Source organism: Oncorhynchus kisutch, linkage group LG8 (genome assembly GCF_002021735.2).
Source record: "Oncorhynchus kisutch isolate 150728-3 linkage group LG8, Okis_V2, whole genome shotgun sequence".
Taxonomy (NCBI): Eukaryota; Metazoa; Chordata; class Actinopteri; order Salmoniformes; family Salmonidae; genus Oncorhynchus; species Oncorhynchus kisutch.
This window is the reverse complement of record NC_034181.2, coordinates 5,656,004-5,670,704: the sequence shown is the minus strand read 5'-3', so window position 1 is coordinate 5,670,704 and position 14,701 is coordinate 5,656,004. Positions and strand designations below refer to the sequence as shown.

The window sequence follows — 14,701 nt, the reverse complement described above, 5'->3', positions numbered from 1 at the left end:
GCTAATGTATTACAAATAAAAACAGAAATACCTTATTTACATAAATACTCTTTGCTATGAAATTTGAAATTGATCTCAGGTGCATCCTGTTTCAATTGATCATTCTTGAGATGTTTCCACAACTTGATTGGAGTCCACCTGTGCTAAATTCAATTGATTGGACATGATTTGGAAAGGCACACACCTGACTATATAAGATCCCACAGTTGACAGTGCATGTCAGAGCAAAAACCAAGCCATGAGGTCGAAGGAATTGTCCGTAGCTCCGAGACAGGATTGTGTTGAGGCACAGATCTGGGGAAGGGTACCAAAAAATATCTGCAGCATTGAAGGTCCCCAAGAACACAGTGGCCTCCATCGTTCTTAAATGGGAGAAGTTTGTAACCACCAAGACTCTTCCTAGAGCTGACCGCCCGGCCAAACTGAGCAATCGGGGGAGAAGGGCCTTGGTCAGGGTGGTGACCAAGAACCAGATGGTCACTCTGACAGAGCTCCAGGGTTCCTCTGTGGAAATGGGAGAACCTTCCAGAAGGACAACCATCTATGTAGCACTCCACCAATCAGGCCTTTATGGTAGAATGGCCAGATGGAAGCCACTCCTCAGTAAAAAGGTACGGCAGCCCGCTTGGAGTTTGCCGAAAGGCACCGCAAGGTCTCTCAGACCATGAGAAACAAGATTCTCTGGTCTGATGAAACCAAGATTGAACTATTTGGCTGGAATGCCAAGCGTCACGTCTGTAGGAAACCTGGCACCATCCCTGAAGCATGGTGGTGGCAGCATCATGCCTAGGGGATGTTTTTCAGACTTGAGGCTGTAATCGTGCGTCAACAAAGTAAAGAGTTTGAAATACTTACGTAAATGTAACATTCCCGCTTTTTTTTTTTTTTTTTTATACATTTGCAAAAACCTGTTTTCGCTTTGTCATTATGGGGTATTGTGATGTCATTATTGGGGTATTGTGATGTCATTATTGGGGGTATTGTGATGTCATTATGGGGTATTGTGATGTCATTATGGGGTATTGTGATGTCATTATGGGGTATTGTGATGTCATTATTGGGGTATTGTGATGTCATTATTGGGGTATTGTGATGTCATTATTGGGGTATTGTGATGTCATTATGGGGTATTGTCATGTCATTATGGGGTATTGAGATGCCATTATGGGGTATTGTGATGTCATTATGGGGTATTGTGATGTCATTATTGGGGTATTGTGATGTCATTATGGGGTATTGTGATGTCATTATTGGGGTATTGTGATGTCATTATGGGGTATTGTCATGTCATTATGGGGTATTGAGATGCCATTATGGGGTATTGTGATATCATTATGGGGTATTGTGATGTCATTATGGGGTATTGTGATGTCATTATGGGGTATTGTGATGTCATTATGGGTTATTGTGATGTCATTATGGGGTATTGTGATGTCATTATTGGGGTATTGTGATGTCATTATGGGGTATTGTGATGTCATTATGGGGTATTGTGATGTCATTATTGGGGTATTGTGATGTCATTATGGGGTATTGTCATGTCATTATGGGGTATTGAGATGCCATTATGGGGTATTGTGATATCATTATGGGGTATTGTGATATCATTATGGGGTATTGTGATGTCATTATGGGGTATTGTGATATCTTTATGGGGTATTGTGATGTCATTATGGGTTATTGTGATGTCATTATGGGGTATTGTGATGTCATTATGGGGTATTGTGATATCATTATGGGGTATTGTGATATCATTATGGGGTATTGTGATATCATTATGGGGTATTGTGATGTCATTATGGGGTATTGTGATGTCATTATGGGGTATTGTGTGTCGATTGATGAAGGGAAAAATAACTATTGAATCCATTTTAGAATGATGCTGTAACACAAAATGTGGTAAAAGTCATTGAGTCTGAATACTATTTGAATACACAGTATGTGTTTGTGTTTTCGTCTCTGTGTGTGAGTGTCGTCTGTCTAGATGTGTGTGTCTTTTCTCACCCAGGTGGTTCTGCCAGCTCTTCAGGGCAGGTTCTTCCAGGGCAGGCCGAGCGGTGCTGATATCTACATGTCCTCTGTCGTTGGTGGGGAGGGATACCTTAAAGATGTCCTCCAACATGGGTCTTTTGCTGTGCATCAGCTCTGTCCACACACGGTTTACTGCCTTCAGCAGCAGCTGGCGACCTGGGGGACAGGACAGGAGTTAGGGACACACGGTTTACTGCCTTCAGCAGCAGCTGGCGACCTGGGGGACAGGACAGGAGTTAGGGACACATGGTTTACTGTCTTCAGCAGCAGCTGGAGACCTGGGGGACAGACAGGACAGGAGTTAGGGACACATGGTTTACTGTCTTCAGCAGCAGCTGGCGACCTTGGAGACAGGACAGGAGTTAGGGACACACAGTTTACTGTCTTCAGCAGCAGCTGGCGACCTGGGGGACAGGACAGGAGTTAGGGACACACGGTTTACTGTCTTCAGCAGCAGCTGGCGACCTGGGGGACAGGACAGGAGTTAGGGACACACACACATAGAAACACACTTTGAAAGAGAGACAGACAGAAAGGCAGGCAGACAGACGTTATGTTACCTTCGCTAACTTCCTGGCTGTGTCTGTTATCAGGTCCATTCTCAGCGGGCATCATGACGTGCCAGGTGGTCATACGAGCCTCTGCCTCCAAACCAAAACCCTCCACACTACTGCACATAGACAGAGAGAGAGAGACAGAGAGAGAGAGAGAGAGACAGACACAGAGAGAGGAGAGACAGAGAGAGACAGAGAGAGAGAGAGAGAGAGAGAGAGGAGGAGGGAGACAGAGGAGAGAGACAGAAGGAGAGAGAGAGTGAGAGAGAAAGAGAGCAGAAGAGGAGAGGAGAGAGAAAGAGAGCGGGACAGAAGAGGAGAGAGTCAGCCAGCATATACCACTCACCCATACATAGGACTAAGCTAACTGCAATTTTTGCAGCCTGTTGTCATTCGATTAGCCAGCTCAACACTTCATAAGGCCTCAAACTCACTGATCAGGACACACAGATGCTATAAATGTCTTGAGCAATGCAATGAATTCAAGAATGCATGAAGAAGCAAGACAATAACTAAGTAAGCTAGCTAGCTAGCTAAAACAGACAGACGCACAAACCCAACCTCGAGTCCCAGACCCACCTCCAGTCTCAGACCCACCTCCAGTCCCAGACCCACCTCCAGTCTCAGACCCACCTCCAGTCTCAGACCCACCTCCAGTCCCAGACCCACCTCCAGTCTCAGACCCACCTCCAGTCTCAGACCCACCTCCAGTCTCAGACCAGTCCCAGAGCCACCTCCAGTCCCAGACCCCACCTCCAGTCCCAGACCCACCCCCAGTCCCAGACCCACCTCCAGTCCCAGACCCACCTCCAGTCCCAGACCCACCTCCAGTCCCAGACCCACCTCCAGTCCCAGACCCACCTCCAGTCTCAGACCCACCTCCAGTCTCAGACCCACCTCCAGTCTCAGACCCACCTCCAGTCTCAGACCCACCTCCAGTCTCAGACCCACCTCCAGTCTCAGACCCACCTCCAGTCTCAGACCCATCTCCAGACCTACCTCCAGTCCCAGACCAGTCCCAGACCCACCTCCAGTCCCAGACCCACCTCCAGTCCCAGACCTACCTCCCAACGTGCAGGTTGATGAAGCAGTGAGCCAGACAGGCTACAAACTCCTGGTCGTGGTTGCCCGGTCCCAGTACCAGGTTACGGTTGACGGTCAACACCCGTAGAGAGTCCAGCAGAGCTACCTGCTGAGGTACGGTCTTGTGAGGTCGAGACAGCTGGTACAGGACCGTACGGTTCAGACAGTGATAGAGAGAGTCCAGAGACAGACTCTGCGACCTCCTCTTGGACTGGAAACGGGAGAAAAGAGAGGTGGAACATTTTTTAAGAAAGACTTGTCTTATGATCTATGGTCTGCGATGCCTGAGAGGTGGTTGTAGAAAGGGCCTTTCTTCTCCAGAGAGTTGATTGGGGTTAAGACATCCTACCGTAGGGTTTGGCGGAGAGTGTAAACAATAGTCCTGTTTTATAACAGCCAATGGATTCTGAGGACTGATTAAGTACATGTTTGAAATCTGACTAAATCCTCTTGTTTCAAAGCAGTACCACTCCAGTCATGCACACTGCTGGCCTACATCTACTTATAAATCACACGGCTGTGTTTCACCTAAAGCTCTATTGGTTCAGTTGAGTAAGTCTGGGAGAGACGTGAAGGTTGGCTTGTTGATTCAATTAACTCATTCATTTGCTGGTTAGTTGAGTCAAACCGAGTACTGTACTGCTGTAAATCAGACTGTTTCTGAGTACTATACTGCTGTAATCAGACTGTTTCTGAGTACTGTACTGCTGTAAATCAGACTGTTTCTGAGTACTGCTGTAAATCAGACTGTTTCTGAGTACTGCTGTAAATCAGACTGTTTCTGAGTATTGTACTGCTGTAAATCAGACGGTTTCTGAGTACTGTACTGCTGTAATCAGACTGTTTCTGAGTACTGTACTGCTGTAAATCACAGTTTCTGAGAACTGTACTGCCGTAAATCAGACTGTTTCTGAGTACTGCTGTAATCAGACTGTTTCTGAGTACTGTACTGCTGTAAATCAGACTGTTTCTGAGTACTGTACTGCTGTAAATCAGACTGTTTCTGAGTACTGCTGTAAATCAGACTGTTTCTGAGTACTGCTGTAAATCAGACTGTTTCTGAGTACTGCTGTAAATCAGACTGTTTCTGAGTATTGTACTGCTGTAAATCAGACGGTTTCTGAGTACTGTACTGCTGTAATCAGACTGTTTCTGAGTACTGTACTGCTGTAAATCACAGTTTCTGAGAACTGTACTGCCGTAAATCAGACTGTTTCTGAGTACTGCTGTAATCAGACTGTTTCTGAGTACTGTACTGCTGTAAATCAGACTGTTTCTGAGTACTGTACTGCTGTAAATCAGACTGTTTCTGAGTACTGCTGTAAATCCGACTGTTTCTGAGTACTGTACTGCTGTAAATCAGACTGTTTCTGAGTACTGCTGTAATCAGACTGTTTCTGAGTACTGTACTGCTGTAATCAGACTGTTTCTGAGTACTGTACTGCTGTAAATCAGACTGTTTCTGAGTACTGTACTGCTGTAAATCAGACTGTTTCTGAGTACTGTACTGCTGTAATCAGACTGTTTCTGAGTACTGTACTGCTGTAAATCAGACTGTTTCTGAGTACTGCTGTAAATCAGACTGTTTGAGTATTGTACTGCTGTAAATCAGACTGTTTCTGAGTACTGTACTGCTGTAAATCAGACTGTTTCTGAGTACTGCTGTAAATCAGACTGTTTCTGAGTACTGCTGTAATCAGACTGTTTCTGAGTACTGTACTGCTGTAAATCAGACTGTTTCTGAGTACTGTACTGCTGTAAATCAGACTGTTTACAGTCCTGGGACACCCACAAACAGGAACTGCATATGTTGTATTTCTATACACAGTGTCTATATAATATTATAACTAATGTAATATAACTACTGTAATGTAACTACTGTAATGTAACTACTGTAATCTGTAATGTAACTACTGTAATGTAACTACTGTAATATAACTACTGTAATATAACTACTGTAATATAACTACTGTAATATAACTACTGTAATGTAACTACTGTAATGTAACTACTGTAATATAACTACTGTAATATAACTACTGTAATGTAACTACTGTAATGTAACTACTGTAATGTAACTTGCAGCGTAGCCTAGTGGTTAGAGCGTTGGACTAGTAACCAGAAGGTTGCGAGTTCAAACCCCCGAGCTGACAAGGTACAAATCTGTCGTTCTGCCCCTGAACAGGCAGTTAACCCATTGTTCCCAGGCCGTCATTGAAAATAAGAATATGTTCTTAACTGACTTGCCTGGTTAAATAAAGGGGAAAAAAAATAAAACTGCTGTAATATAACTAATGTAATGTAACTAATGTAACTAATGTAATATAACTAATGTAATATAACTAATGTAATATAACTAATGTAACTAATGTAATATAACTAATGTAACATAACTCATGTAACTAATGTAATGTAACTAATGTAATGTAACTAATGTAATGTAACTAATGTAATGTAACTAATGTAATATAACTATTGTAATATAACTAATGTAATTAATGTAATGTAACTAATGTAATGTAACTAATGTAACTAATGTAATGTAACTAATGTAATATAACTAATGTAATATAACTAATGTAATATAACTAATGTAATGTAACTAATGTAATATAACTAATGTAATGTAACTAATGTAATATAACTAATGTAATATAACTAATATAACTAACGTAATATAACTGATATAATATAACTAATATAATATAACTAATATAATATAACTAATGTAACTAATGTAATATAACTAATATAATATACCTAATATAACTAGTATAACTACCTAATATAACTAATGTAATGTAACTACTATAATATAACTAATGTAATGTAACTAATGTAATGTAACTACTATAATATAACTAATGTAATATAACTAATATAATATAACTAATGTAATATAACAAATGTAATATAACAAATGTAATATAATACGACTAATATAATATAACTTATATAATATACCCAATGTAATATAACTTGTATAATATAACTAATATAATATACCTAATATAACTAATGTAATGTAACTAATATAATATAACTCATAATATACCTGATATAACTAATATAATATAACTAATATAATATAACTGATATAATATACCTAATATACCCAATGTAATATAACTTGTATAATATAACTAATATAATATACCTAATATAACTAATGTAATGTAACTAATATAATATAACTAATATAACTAATGTAATATAACTCATATAATATAACTAATGTAACTAATGTAATATAACTAATATAACGAATGTAATATAACTAATGTAATATAACTAATATAATATAACTAATGTAATATAACTAATATAATATAACTAATGTAACTAATGTAATATAACTAATATAATATACCTAATATAACTGGTATAACTAATATAATATACCTAATATAATATACCTAATATAACCAATATAATATACCTAATATAACTAATGTAATATAACTAATATAATATAACTCATCTAATATACCTAATATAACTAATATAATACACCTAATATAACTAATGCAATATAACTAATATAATATACCCAATGTAATATAACTTGTATAATATAACTAATATAATATACCTAATATAACTAATGTAATATAACTAATATAATATAACTCATAATATACCTGATATAACTAATATAATATAACTAGTATAATATAACTGATATAATATACCTAATATACCCAATGTAATATAACTAATATAATATACCTAATATAACTAATTTAATGTAACTAATATAATATAACTAATATAACTAATGTAATATAACTCATATAATATAACTAATGTAACCAATGTAATATAACTAATATAATGAATGTAATATAACTAATGTAATATAACTAATATAATATAACTAATGTAATATAACTAATGTAACTAATGTAATATAACTAATATAATATACCTAATATAACTAGTATAACTAATATAATATAACTAATGTAACTAATGTAATATAACTAATATAATATACCTAATATAACTAGTATAACTAATATAATATACCTAATATAATATACCTAATATAACCAATATAATATACCTAATATAACTAATGTAATATAACTAATATATTATAACTCATCTAATATACCTAATATAACTAATATAATACACCTAATATAACTAATGCAATATAACTAATATAATATACCTAATATAACTAATATAATATACCCAATACAACTAATATAATACAACTAATATAATATAACTAATATAATATAACCACGTTAATATAACTAATATAATATAACTAATATAATATAACTAATATAATAAACCTAATATAACTAATGTAATATAGCTAATATAATATACCTAATATAATATACCTAATATAACTAATATAATATAGCCAATGTGATATAAGTAATATAATATAACTAATATAATATACCTAATATAACTAATGTAATATAACTAATATAATATAACTAATGTAATATACCTAATATAACTAATGTAATATAACTAATATAATATAACTAATATAATATACCTAATATAACTAATGTAATATAACTAATATAATATAACTAATGTAATATACCTAATATAACTAATGTAATATAACTAATATAATATAACTAATGTAATATACCTAATATAACTAATGTAATATAACTAATATAATATAACTAATATAATATACCTAATATAACTAATGTAATATAACTAATATAATATAACTAATGTAATATACCTAATATAACTAATGTAATATAACTAATATAATATAACTAATGTAATATACCTAATATAACTAATGTAATATAACTAATATAATATAACTAATATAATATACCTAATATAACTAATGTAATATAACTAATATAATATACCTAATATAACTAATGTAATATAACTAATATAATATAACTAATATAATATACCTAATATAACTAATGTAATATAACTAATATAATATAACTAATGTAATATAACTAATATAATATAACTAATGTAATATAACTAATATAATATAACTAATATAACTAATGTAATATAACTAATATAATATCCCTGCTATACCTGGTGTAACTAATATAATATACCTAATATAATATACCTAATATAACTAATGTAATATAACTACTGTAATATACCTAATATAATATAAGTAATATAATATACCCAATGTAATATAACTTGTATAATATAACTAATATAATATACCTAATATAACTAATGTAATATAACTAATATAATATAACTCATATAAGATACCTAATATAACTAATATAATATACCTAATATAATATACCTAATATAACTAATATAATACAACTAATATAATATAACTAATATAATATAACTAATATAACTAATGTAATATACCTAATATAATATAACTCATATAAGATACCTAATATAACTAATATAATATACCTAATATAATATACCTAATATAACTAATGTAATATAACTACTGTAATATAACTAATATAATATACCTAATATAATATAACTAATATAATATACCTAATATAACTAATGTAATATACCTAATATAATATAACTAATATAATATACCTAATATAACTAATGTAATATAAGTAATATAATATACCTAATATAATATACCTAATATAATATACCTAATATAACTAATGTAATATAAGTAATATAATATACCTAATATAACTAATGTAATATAACTAATATAATATAACTAGTATAATATAACTTATATAATATTACTAATATAATATACCTAATATAACTAATGTAATGTGACTAATGTAATATAGCTGATGTAATATAACTAATGTAATATAACTAATGTAATATAACTAATATAATATAACTTATATAATATGACTAATATAATATACCTAATATAACTAATGTAATGTGACTAATGTAATATAGCTGATGTAATATAACTAATATAATATAACTAGTATAACTAATATAATATAGCTAATATAATATACCTAATATAACTAGTGTAATATAACTAATATAACTGATGTAATATAACTAATGTAATATAACTACTGTAACTAATGTAATATAACTGATGTAACATAACTAATGTAATGCAACTAATGTAATATTACTAATGTAACTAATGTAATGTAACTAATGTAATGTAACGAATGTAATGTAACTAATGTAATGTAGCTAATGTAATATAACTAATGTAACTAATGTAATGTAACTAATGTAATGTAACTAATGTAATGTTATATGTAATGTTATATCCTCTTCTGCTCTCTTTCTCTCTCACTCTCTCTCTCCTTCTGTCTCTCTCCTCTGTCTCCCTCCTCCTCTCTCTCTCTCTCTCTCTCTCTCTGTCTCTCTCTGTCTCTCCTCTCTCTGTGTCTGTCTCTCTCTCTCTCTCTGTCTCTCTCTCTCTGTCTATGTGCAGTAGTGTGGAGGGTTTTGGTTTGGAGGCAGAGGCTCGTATGACCACCTGGCACGTCATGATGCCCGCTGAGAATGGACCTGATAACAGACACAGCCAGGAAGTTAGCGAAGGTAACATAACGTCTGTCTGCCTGCCTTTCTGTCTGTCTCTCTTTCAAAGTGTGTTTCTATGTGTGTGTGTCCCTAACTCCTGTCCTGTCCCCCAGGTCGCCAGCTGCTGCTGAAGACAGTAAACCGTGTGTCCCTAACTCCTGTCCTGTCCCCCAGGTCGCCAGCTGCTGCTGAAGACAGTAAACTGTGTGTCCCTAACTCCTGTCCTGTCTCCAAGGTCGCCAGCTGCTGCTGAAGACAGTAAACCATGTGTCCCTAACTCCTGTCCTGTCTGTCCCCCAGGTCTCCAGCTGCTGCTGAAGACAGTAAACCATGTGTCCCTAACTCCTGTCCTGTCCCCCAGGTCGCCAGCTGCTGCTGAAGGCAGTAAACCGTGTGTCCCTAATATAACTGATGTAATATAACTAATGTAATATAACTACTGTAACTAATGTAATATAACTGATGTAACATAACTAATGTAATGCAACTAATGTAATATTACTAATGTAACTAATGTAATGTAACTAATGTAATGTAACGAATGTAATGTAACTAATGTAATGTAGCTAATGTAATATAACTAATGTAACTAATGTAATGTAACTAATGTAATGTAACTAATGTAATGTAACTAATGTAATGTAACTAATGTAATGTAACTAATGTAATGTAACTAATAGAACTAATGTAATATAAATAATGTAATGTAACTAATATAATATAACTCATATAATATACCCGATATAACTAGTATAATATAACTCATATAATATACCCAATATAACTAGTATAATATAACTCATATAATATACCTAATACGACTAATATAATATAACCAATGTAATATAACTAATATAATATAACTAATATAATATAACTACGTTAATATAACTAATATAATATACCTAATATAATATAACTAATATAATATACCTAATATAACTAATATAATATAACTAATATAAGATACCTAATATAACTAGTGTAATATAACCAATGTGATATAAGTAATATAATATAACTAATATAATATACCTAATATAACAAGTGTAATATAACTAATATGATATAACTAATATAATATACCTAATATAACCAATATAATATAACTAATATAATATACCTAATATAATATACCTAATATAACTAATATAATATAACTAGTATAATATACCTAATATAACTAATATAATATAACTAATATAATATACCTAATATAATATACCTAATATAACTAATATAATATAACTGGTATAATATACCTAATATAACTAATGTAATATAACTAATATAATATACCTAATATAACTAATATAATATAACTAGTATAATATACCTAATATAACTAATATAATATAACTAGTATAATATACCTAATATAACTAATATAATATAACTAGTATAATATACCTAATATAACTAATGTAATATAACTAATATAATATAACTAATATAACTTATGTAGTATAACTAATATAATATACCTAATATAACTAATATAATATAACTAGTATAATATACCTAATATAACTAATGTAATATAACTAATATAATATAACTAATATAACTTATGTAGTATAACTAATATAATATACCTACTATAACTGATATAATATAACTAATGTAATATAACTAATGTAATATAACTAATGTGATGTAACTAATGTAATATAACTTATGTAATATAACTAATATAATATAACTAATGTAACTAATGTTATATAACTGCTGTGATATAACTAATGTAATATAACTAATGTAATATAACTAATGTAATATAACTAATGTAATATTACTAATGTAACTAATATAATGTAACTAATATAATGTAACTAATGTAATGTAACTAATGTAATGTAACTAATGTAATGTAACTAATGTAACTCTTGTTTAGATAAGTATTCAATTCTCTAAGTCAATACATGATAGAATCCCCTTTGGCAGTGATTACAGCAGTGTTATTTCTGGCTACGTTTCTAAAGATTGTGCAACATTTACCCATTATTCTTTAAAAAATGATTCAAGCTCTGTCAAATGTGTTGTTGATCATTGCTAGACAACCATTTTCAAGTCTTGCTGTAGATTTTTAAATCAGATTTAAGTCAATACTTTAACTCGGCCTCTCAGGAACATTCACTGTGTTCTTGGTAATCAACTCCAGTGTAGATTAGCCTTATTGTCTTACTGAAAGGTCAATTCATCTTCTAGTGTCTGGTGGAAAGAGACTGAACCAGGTTTTCCTCTAGGACTCTGCCTGCGCTTAAGCTCGTTTCATTTTTTTTTATCCTGAAAAACTTGATTACAAGCATACCCATAACATGATGCAGCCACCACTATGATTGAAAATATGGAGAGTGGTACTCATTAATGTGTTGTACTGGATTTGTTCCAAACATAACACCTTGGCATTCAGGTGTAATGTGTGTAGGACAGTAACAGAAAATATCAATTGAATCTCTTTTAAATTCAGGCAGTAACACAACAACGACGTGGACACAATCAAGGGGTGTGAATAGATTCTGAAGGCGCTTGTATGTGCGTGCGCCATCAGGACAATTAATCCTGCCCGTCCCGTTTCAGCATGTGCCAGACCTGGAATGAATCAAGATATTGAAGAAACCTTGGTCTAGGTCGTCCTCACCTGTCCTATAAGCTGCACTATAAACTCCACCACCATCTTGGACTCCTTGTTGAACATGCCCTGCCACAGCTTGTCCACCACGCGCTGTGTGAAGAAGAACACGTTGTTCACCAGTACCTGGTAGCTCCCTCCAATGGTGATGGGCAAGGATGCATCCTCACCTGGTAGGAGAAGTGGGGGGGGGCATTTGGTTAGAATGGAAATGTCTGTACGAGAGGCACAGGGTGAGAGCAGCAGCCCCTCGGTTCCTCAGTCGTGTTTAACCATCAATCGTCTGGCTGCTGCTCTGCCTCTCTAACACAGCTACCTGCTTCCTCTCATGAATGATTACTTGATGTTTTCTCTAAAAGTAGGTCAGTACCTAGGAGGATGTGTGTGTGTGTGTGTGTGTGTGTGTATATCTAGAAGGATGTCAGCAACCAGTAGGGGTGTGTGTGTGTGTATTTATGAGGACGTCAGCAACCAGTAGGGGTGTGTGTGTGTGTGTGTGTGTGTGTGTGTGTGTGTGTGTGTGTGTGTGTGTGTGTGTGTGTCTTCTTCCTCTGCTGGTTATATGGGGGAGTGTAAACAGGATGGTTGATTACCGCCACCTGCTGGTTGGTTGAGACTAGGACAAGGATCTTACTGTTCATATTATAGACTGGAGACCAGAGGTAGTTAGAATAGTAAATTACAGACTGGAGACCAGAGGTAGTTAGAATAGTAAATTACAGACTGGAGACCAGAGGTAGTTAGAATAGTATATTACAGACTGGAGACCAGAGGTAGTTAGAATAGTATATTATAGACTGGAGACCAGAGGTGGTTATTTTTATTTTATTTGACCTTTATTTAACCAGGCAAGTCAGTTAAGAACACATTCTTATTTTCAATGACGGCCTGGGAACAGTGGGTTAACTGCCTGTTCAGGGGCAGAACGACAGATTTGTACCTTGTCAGCTCGGGGGTTTGAACTTGCAACCTTCTGGTTACTAGTCCAACGCTCTAACCAACGCTAGATGGGTATATTATAGACTGGAGGCTACAGGAGGCTACAGGTGGTTAGATGGGTATATTATAGACTGGAGACTACAGGTGGTTAGATGGGTATATTGTAGCCTGGAGACTACAGGTGGTTAGATGGGTATATTATAGACTGGAGACTACAGGTGGTTAGATGGGTATATTATAGACTGGAGGCTACAGGTGGTTAGATGGGTATATTATAGACTGGAGACTACAGGTGGTTAGATGGGTATATTATAGACTGGAGACTACAGGTGGTTAGATGGGTATATTATAGACTGGAGGCTACAGGTGGTTAGATGGGTATATTATAGACTGGAGACTACAGGTGGTTAGATGGGTATATTATAGCCTGGAGACTACAGGTGGTTAGATGGGTATATTATAGACTGGAGGCTACAGGTGGTTAGATGGGTATATTATAGACTGGAGGCTACAGGTGGTTAGATGGGTATATTATAGACTGGAGACTACAGGTGGTTAGATGGGTATATTATAGACTGGAGGCTATAGGTGGTTAGATGGGTATATTATAGACTGGAGACCAGAGGTAGTTAGATGGGTATATTATAGACTGGAGACCAGAGGTAGTTAGATGGGTATATTATAGACTGGATACTACAGGTGGTTAGATGGGTATATTATAGACTGGAGACCAGAGGTAGTTAGATGGGTATATTATAGACTGGATACTACAGGTGGTTAGATGGGTATATTATAGACTGGAGACCAGAGGTGGTTAGATGGGTATATTATAGACTGGAGGCTACAGGTGGTTAGATGGGTATATTATAGCCTGGAGACTACAGGTGGTTAGATGGGTATATTATAGACTGGAGACCAGAGGTAGTTAGATGGGTATATTATAGACTGGAGACTACAGGTGGTTAGATGG

At 34.1% G+C, this 14,701-nt stretch overlaps 2 protein-coding genes across 3 annotated transcripts in view; one reads left to right on the top strand and one right to left on the bottom strand.

Annotated features, from left to right (window-relative positions):
* The window catches only part of wdfy3 (WD repeat and FYVE domain containing 3), a 217,582-nt gene that overhangs the window by 58,144 nt on the left and 144,737 nt on the right, over positions 1–14,701 (bottom strand). Inside the window, 4 exon segments of the mRNA XM_031829582.1 lie at positions 2,005–2,187; positions 2,592–2,701; positions 3,650–3,879; positions 12,802–12,962. Of these exon segments, the coding sequence (XP_031685442.1) occupies positions 2,005–2,187; positions 2,592–2,701; positions 3,650–3,879; positions 12,802–12,962 (684 nt within the window).
* Positions 9,995–10,556, top strand: LOC116374794 (WD repeat and FYVE domain-containing protein 3-like). Of its 2 annotated transcripts, none has more exons than XR_004210727.1 (2): positions 9,995–10,178; positions 10,522–10,556. XR_004210727.1 is itself a non-coding variant. In XM_031829581.1 (2 exons), exons 1-2 carry the CDS (start codon positions 10,061–10,063, stop codon positions 10,411–10,413), a joined length of 258 nt encoding a protein of 85 aa, XP_031685441.1. In that variant the 5' UTR covers positions 9,995–10,060; the 3' UTR covers positions 10,414–10,513. The 2 variants fall into 2 exon arrangements, 1 of the variants encoding a protein (XP_031685441.1); XM_031829581.1 differs by lacking the exon at positions 10,522–10,556 and adding an exon at positions 10,274–10,513.

Bases quoted from the DNA above. Each gene is read 5' to 3' on its own strand.
- LOC116374794 (XM_031829581.1), top strand. From the start codon at position 10,061: ATGTGCAGTAGTGTGGAGGGTTTTGGTTTGGAGGCAGAGGCTCGTATG. The intron at 10,179-10,273 runs GTAACATAACGT...CCTGTCCCCCAG, and splicing joins CAGCCAGGAAGTTAGCGAAG to GTCGCCAGCTGCTGCTGAAG.